Source organism: Eurypyga helias, unplaced genomic scaffold, assembly GCF_000690775.1.
Source record: "Eurypyga helias isolate BGI_N326 unplaced genomic scaffold, ASM69077v1 scaffold9697, whole genome shotgun sequence".
Classification (NCBI taxonomy): domain Eukaryota; kingdom Metazoa; phylum Chordata; class Aves; order Eurypygiformes; family Eurypygidae; genus Eurypyga; species Eurypyga helias.
The window spans coordinates 9962-17863 of NW_010262270.1; the positions used below are offsets into that span (position 1 = coordinate 9962).

The 7902-nt window shown below is 40.4% G+C and overlaps 1 protein-coding gene across 1 annotated transcript in view; it reads right to left on the bottom strand.

The window, feature by feature from the left end:
- The window catches only part of CHIC2 (cysteine-rich hydrophobic domain 2), a gene marked incomplete at its 5' end in the record, with an annotated part of 10012 nt that extends 5190 nt beyond the window's left edge, over positions 1-4822 (bottom strand). The window contains one exon of the mRNA XM_010155650.1: positions 4768-4822. Coding sequence (XP_010153952.1) covers positions 4768-4822 — 55 coding nt within the window. The remainder of the gene's footprint in view (positions 1-4767) is intronic.
- Between the last annotated feature and the right edge of the window lie 3080 nt (positions 4823-7902).

The following is a 7902-nucleotide window of genomic DNA, read 5'->3' on the forward strand; positions in this document are numbered from 1 at the left end:
AAGTGGCAAAGTCCCTCCCCCCGCCCAGAAATCCCATGTATTGGGCCATTTTCAATGAACAGAACAAAAATCACAGGTGGAGATCCAGCCTGTACTTGCACGTATCTGAAAGAGGAGGTGTGACAGGTCTCTGGCAATGCTGGCTCTTGTATTTAGGATGCCACAAACATCAGACACGCGTGAGCATTTCATCTTCAGCTGGGGAGCAAGTTTTGTAGTAAAGCGCAGGTGGGTGGGTTGTGTGCAGAACAAGAGACACTGTACAGCTCCTGCAGACGTGCTTCTAAGCAAATTGAGATGACGTACATTCATTAATTAGCATCCTCAGCTCTTAAGGAAGTTTACATGTTCTTAACATTTGGATGTGCACAAATGGCACTTTTTGTGATAAGTCTTTGGAAATTTGTACATGTACCATTCTGTTTGAGAGAGAAAAATCAGAAGTGTTTTTCCTGACCCCAGTAGTACGCCTGCAAGGAGTGTCCCACTAAGAAAAGAGAACATTTCCTTTTCTATTAGACAGTTTCCTGGACCTTGACAACAACACACCCCGGCCCCAAAATACAGCTGTACAAACCTAGCAAAGACAACAGAACTGCACAGTCTAGAATTTAGTTTAACATGAAGAAACCTCATCATCAGTGACAACATCCAACATGAAAAGAAGTCAGTCTTAGATGGCAGCTGGCAGAAAAATCTGGGACCTAGTAAGAAAGCATCACCATGGAGAGATTCCCTAGTTCTGCGTTACTTCTAAGAGTCGCTGTTCCCATCAGGTTAACAGCCTGATGCTACCTTCTAGGAACAATGCTGGAGTACTCTCCTTCCCGTAGAGCATTGCACTGCAAAGGGCTAAACCAGAAACAACTTTGGATGCCACCGTGAAACAGAGAAAACGCCATTTCAAAAATTCTGGCATGATGTTGCCTCAATTCAGTATTACGAAGACACCACTGCTACCTGCTAACGCCCCAGATGCTCTCAGGTAAAGGCGAGTCTCTGAGCTGCAACGCAGGATGAAAGTATTTTAAGATGGTTTTGGCTAACCCAAACTAATGGATCTATTTCGCCCTTTAGCAGATGTAATCACAATAAATATTTCTGTAAGTCAATGCCACAACCTCACTGGAAGCTAAAGGAACCTGTGACCAAGATAAAGCCGCATTCTGTGAGAAACAGAATTAAAACAGTTTTCTTGCTCCCAGCTTACCGCTCAGTAAATTAAGCATTGTTACACACTGACAAAGACAAAATATTTGTAACTAACTGTCCTAATTTCATAATAAAACGGCATCCAGATGAAAGTCAGCAAAGAATTTTGCTGATTTTCTGACATAATTTTAAATCTTGCCTTTTTTTTTTGCAGGTACAGATAGTGAAAGGTTAATACGAAATCGCTAATTTATTTCAAATGGAGAATTAATAGTGCCTCCTGCACAAAGAATTCTCCCCAGGAAAGTCTAGTTCTGAATAATTTTGGAAAGTCTCTTGGAAAGTTTCTGTGTGGGTCTTGTAAAGAATGAGATAAGTAGACCGCTCCTGGCTGTGCAGTACACCTTGTAAAGAGACATTAGTTCCTTTTAGGTCCTTAAGGGAGGGGGAAAAAAACCCCAAACATAAAAGGAAAGGAGGGGGTGTCATAATATTTTACAACAGGATGCGAGAGAATCTACAAACACAGGAAGGGAGCAAGTAAAGCCCAGCAGGCCTGATCTTTCTCCTTCAATCATCATGAACACAAGCCCCATCAATCACACGTTGCAATGGGATCACAATACCACGTTTTATGGCTTACATTTCCCCGCACTGCACAGTAATCTCTGTATGGGACCCTTACTCTATTCAGATCAGGGCAGGAAACTCCACTTTCTCCCTTAAGGTTCACTGCCTTCATCATTTGCCCGTCACCTGGAGCAGCGTGTGCTCTTGTGCCACACATCACAGTATTTTGTTAAAAGCTTTTAAATGCTTGTTTGAAAAGAATTAATAATCCTATAAAACCGTAGCACACAGAATTTAAATTTCATCAGAATTTAAATTTAGGCCCAAGACCTATAAAACCGTAGCACACAGAATTTAAATTTCATCAGAATTTAAATTTAGGCCCAAGACCAATAACATTTTGAAGTTAAATATTGCCTCTGTATTAAGCACAGTCAAATTTTTCCTTACAGTATTCTGTTGAAGAGAAGGCCCCGGTCGACAGCCTAACTCAGTACGGAGAAGTGGCTGAAGCCCGGGGCTCATCCTGCAAGGTAACTATTTCAGTTCACCTAGCTGAATTAGCCAGGCCCAACATCTCACCTTCCTGGTATCTCCCTTTCCTTTACTGTTTTATTGTCTGTGTATACAGACATACACCTCTCCCCAAAAAAGCAACAAACACGTCTCAGTTTAACATGTAATTACATGCATCTCAGCTTTAGGTTAACTTACAGTAACCACCCAGACTCCGTGTGAACTGGGAGATGAGGCGTCAGGGGAGATGGGTGAAGAAGGAAGGGTATTTTTTTAAAAAAGAAAATTAGCAGAAGTTTACTATCCTCGTTATGTAGATGGGCAAAACTAGGGCCTAAGTAAATTCCTAAGACTACAAAATGGCATACATCCAAAAATATAGTGCTTCTGGGAGAAAGGTGTAGCTAGACAGCTTTATCTATTCAGGATTTTTACCACGTATTGGACAGATTTTCATCCTGTGCTTAAAGACCTGGATTTTCATTTGCACTTATTAAGAAGAAAAACAATACCACAGAGAACTCGGTCACCCCCACCTAATGGCTTCATCTTCTACGCCCCATTAGCAGATGGGCTGTATCATTAATAGCAGTTCATAGTGGACAAAGCCGTTAAGGTTAATGCTACACAGTTATCCTGAATGAAGTATGACACTTCTTGTGACTCATGAACTTATTAAAAACCAAAACCCCCACAACTGCGGTTTTTAATGTCTTTCATGGCAGCGTGTGGCAGGGAAACTGTTTCCTACCTCATTTGATTGGTGTTTTCCCCTCACAAAAGGGAACTCGGTTGTTTTCAAAGTCTTCTTACTCAGAAAGCCCCTCAAATCCACATATGAGAACAAGGTAACAGGGTATCGAGTCATGTGATGCACACTGGCACTGGTTAGAGCTACGGAACCAGAAGGGTAAATGCCAAGTAGAAAAGAACCTCCTCTTTCCTCACTGCTAAATTAAGTCCAAGCAGTCAACTGAACTTTAAATTAAACTTCTATTCACTGTCTATTTAATAAGTGGAGGACAACCAAGTGGAAAATGGGACAGGCATTGATGCTCGTATTAGAAACTGGGGGTTGGGTTTGTTTTGGTTTTATTAATGCACACAAATACATTTTAGAGACAGAAAGAGATGAAATTACATAACAAAATTAAGTTTTAACATTTCTTGTTATGTATTGTCTATAGGCTTACTTACAATAAACTGCAACTTGACTAAAAGAACATAAACATTCTTATTTCCAGAAAGTATTCTGTGGCTTTCAATGATCAGAAAGAGATTTGCAGGAAAGGATAAACCTTAGACATGCCAGGCAGTGAAATGCAAATGGGGTTATCACTAGCCCTCTCCTCAGACACTATGGAATCAGTGCGACTCTTCCTTCTGAGCTCAGCGAGATTCTGAAGCAAGGCCAGACTTCCCAGGCTCTCTTTTAACAACAAAAACTCCAGAGAGCAACCTGCTTTTCAATTGTACCACTGTCAAAAAAGCTGGCTGAAATCAGCACAGCTATTTTATTCATTACACTATGGGGTGAAACTGAAGGGGAAAAAAAACCCAGATGGATTTGGCAGGCCCAGGAGCCGCCATCCAACGGCATTTCAGTACATTGTTAACATGACTCAACAGCTACTGCAAGAGGCTGCAGAGGTAGTGTCGCTGTACAGTATGACACAGACAACATGGTAAGAGCCAAATAAATGTTTTCCTCACAAATTTTGGAAAAGATACGCTGAGGGGATATAAAATGAAGCAAAAGGAGAGTACTTGAGTAAAACAGGAGAAAGAAAAAAATCCAAGAGAAAAAGAATTCAAAATTTAAGTCTGAAAACCCCTCCCACAAATCCAAAACAAAACTGCTTACGAAAATAATTTAGGACCTTAACCAAGAATTCTGTTACAAGAGTTCATTAGTTAATAGCTACAAATGAACATTCATTAAACTTGCACTTAGTAAGATGACAGGACTCCAGAGAGAGCAAGAGACTTGTCACCACTCATTTTCAGAACTAAATAATTATTATAGCTCTGAAAATGTACTAAAAAGCTACTTAATATGTAGATTTAACACTATAAAGCTTTGCTCCTTAAATCTTCAGATAAAACAGATTCTTGTCCAGAGATGGGTCTAATGTAAACCGAAAGCTTCACAGACATTTTAAAAAGAGAGGTCTAGTATTTGAAATAATTAAATTCACACAGGAGGTGGCACAAACTCCAGATAACTACAAAGCAAGGGGAAGTGAGTCGTGCTGTCACGCAGACTGCCTGCATGAAAACAGTATGATGCCATGTTGAGCTTTTCTGTGTTTGGAATGTCCGGAACGACAGCAATCACTGCAAATCATTTTTTGTTTCAAAGTAGAGTGTAGGGACTGGGCATCACCCAGCCAGTTCACAGGGGACAGTTAGCAGTCTGCAGTGCAGTGCTGGCCTGCACTGTGGATTCATGGGCACGTATTTGTAACACAGAAACCACTGGACCCACTGGATCTTTCCATTAAAAGAACAGTTTAATCTCACACTTACCTTCCCTGTCAGAACAGAAGGAAATTCTGTATCAAACTTGTTGCTCAAGCCAAACCTTGAAAACAAAAGAGACAAACAAAATATATTCCACCTAACTTGTTTCCCTTAAAAAAGTGTAATAGATTTTGTACTTTAAAAAGAAGTATTAATTTATTTTGCCTTTACATTTACATTATTTCATGAGCGTTCACTCTAAGTTTATATAAAGTCTCGTGTATCATTCATAAGGCCATTTTTAAGACAGAGAGGTATAGCTTGTTGCCTTACGTCAATACCTCCAAGTTGCTAAGAGCGCCAACAGTCTCTGCCGGTTGGCTGGCGGTACGCCTCCCTCTGCTTTCTTTATGGAAAAAAGCTCCAGCTGCTAAATTTCATTTTTACTAGGTTCAATAATCCTTTTACTGCTATTTTTCTTACTCATGCAATTTATTCACATGCAACAGATAAAACTAGTTCTAAGGAACCCATTCATCATCGCCTTAGAAATTTATAACCATATAGTTTAAAAAAATTGCTTTGGGCTGAGTTAAAACTCTCTCATGCAAAACATGTAAGAGCCTACACAAGGAACAGTCCTAAACCAACGATGAACTTCAAGAAAATTAAGTTTTAGGTGTCCCTGTGACTATTCTTCACTGAAGTGTTGTCATTGAGCAAGAGGGAAGTCTTCATGAGAGCCAGCCAAGCCTACAGGGTGCTGGACTTGGCTTGGAAACCTGGGTTACCACCAGCTCCAAAACTACTGAGCCAACTGAAATTTCCAAAAAGCCAGTGCTGTAGATCAGCGGGATACTGACAGGGCAGGCTGACTCGACATTTTATTTTATTTAAAGCATGTTAGTCAAGAAGGTCACTAAGCACTGCTGCTAAACCTGTTAGCTTCTGCACAAGAGCTCTGACCTTCCATCCCCCCTACCTCACCTGAAATCTTTAACCCTTGCATTTCAGCAGTTTACCAAATACAACAGGAGCTGGCATCTCAGCTACAGCCTTTGTGTTTGAACAGAGCTTCATGTTAAGTTTGCAAAGTAAAGGCTACCACAGGTAGAGTTCAAAGTCAGCTCTGCTAAACGATCTCCTGAGGTTTTTGTTAAAAAAGAAAAAACTCAAGAGGATCACAAATGCATTTGGTATTGTAATATTTATTACAGAAACAAACCTCCTGGAGAGAGAGCAGTTTGCTTGGAGTCAAACTGCCACCTGAAGTCTTCCTTACTGGTCACTTCTACAAATCCCAGTATTGCTGACACGTCACCAGTGCCCTATCATTATAGCATACATACTTGTGTTCACAGCATAACAGTCCACATTGCTAAACCTGGCTATGCTCAGAACTATACAGAAGTGTAAAATAACCCTTAAAGAAGAGGGAAGCATTATAAAAGAAACTGTCTTGTCTTTAGAAACCCAGCAAGGTAATTAAAGTGTTTGTCAACAATAGCTGTGAAGTCCAATCATGGCCTTCAATAGCTGACTTAAGTCAGAGCCCTGACTCTTGTACAGCGCAACATATTGGACCACTAGTTGCGTAAAACATTAAAAGGACCCCAAAGAGCAGGTATTAACTGAAGTGTTTCTCAGCCTTTGTCTTTAAGCTATGCCAAGCACTACAACCCATGGCCAGCTGGTTGTGTTTGGTTCACTCCACATACTTTGACCATAAAGTTTCTATAAGTGAACGGGAGCGAGCTGAAGGTGAGCGCATCACGGGCTCACTCAGCGTGGTCACTCAAGGGAACTGGAAAGCCCTCATGTTCAACTAGTGCTACAAAAACAAACACCAAGATTCTAGGCAAGCACAAAGGTTACTAATAGGACCACGTTTCCATTCTCTGTGAATGTGATCTGGCAAGTCAGCCTCCACATTTTGTCGCTTTTCTTTTTAAGCTGTAATATTCCCAGCTTTGTTATACTATGTGTTTATATTTAAGGGAGCTCGAAGAGCAATGAGGTAGGTTTTTCAGTCTTTCAAAAAATCCAGAAGAGACTAATGATATGAAGCACACACACAAGCTTGTTTTTAGGAATACAGGCTTCTCTGTATATCAGCAATGAAACTACCTGAAACAACCACAGAGTTGTAGCAGTCAGGTAACACAATGAACGAACGACCGGGAAGTTCAGGGAATACTGCAGAATTATTTACCCTACCCGTTTAACAGGTTAATTCTGCTACATCATGCCAGAGGTCCACCTAGCCCAGAACACTGACTCGTACAGTGGCCAGGAGCAGATGCCAAGGAAATGGCAAAAGGAAAACCAGAAAGCAAACGTGTACAAGCATCTCCTCAGAAAGATCTTCTGACCTTCAACAATTCATAGTCCAAAAACTTCCTAAGCCGTAGGTAGTGTCTTTTACCCTCATTGGTCACATACAAAAATTCCCCTTGCACCACCATTTTCCATAAATTAGTGCTTTCTGATTTAGATCTATTAAGAATACAAGACCACAATATGTTTTATGAAGTTAAACGTGAAGGCTGATAGCATCACAAAACATATTTAAAACCCAAAACTTTCATCAGGTGCCAAAACATTCCATTCAGTTATAACACACCCAAGAACCTTCAGTGGCAGAAATGCAGCTCTCCTGCACTGACACCTGCTAAAGGTACAGGAAAGGTTTTGACTACACTGAAAACAGGGCTGTGCTACATCATAACACTGTTTAGCCAGCATTGCTGATGCTGAACGGTGGCTTTGCAAGCAACGCTGTAAAAGCACTAAAGGTCTATTAGAATATTTAGTATCAAAATGTTAAGACCTAAGGTCTTGATTAAGAGACAAGTAACTTCATTAGACCTCCTACAACAGGTTAGCATGATTTGGCCTATGAAGTCTTCTAAAATTCAGTATATTTAAAAATCATTATTTAAAATAAATTCCGGTACCTGTCCTTTAAATCATTTAAAACATCAGCTGGTGGCAACTTATTTCTGGGCTAGTTCTCTGGCTATTCAGCAAATGCTGCCCAAAGTCTAACATTTCAGAAATTCAAGTAAGTCACCCATATACTGCAGTTGCAATTTTCTCACTGCATGAGAAGTATCTCTAAAAGCAAAGCACTGTTTCCTACTGACAACGACACCAGAATAGAACCAGGATGACCTCACTTTTCTAGCTCTCCTGTCTCTT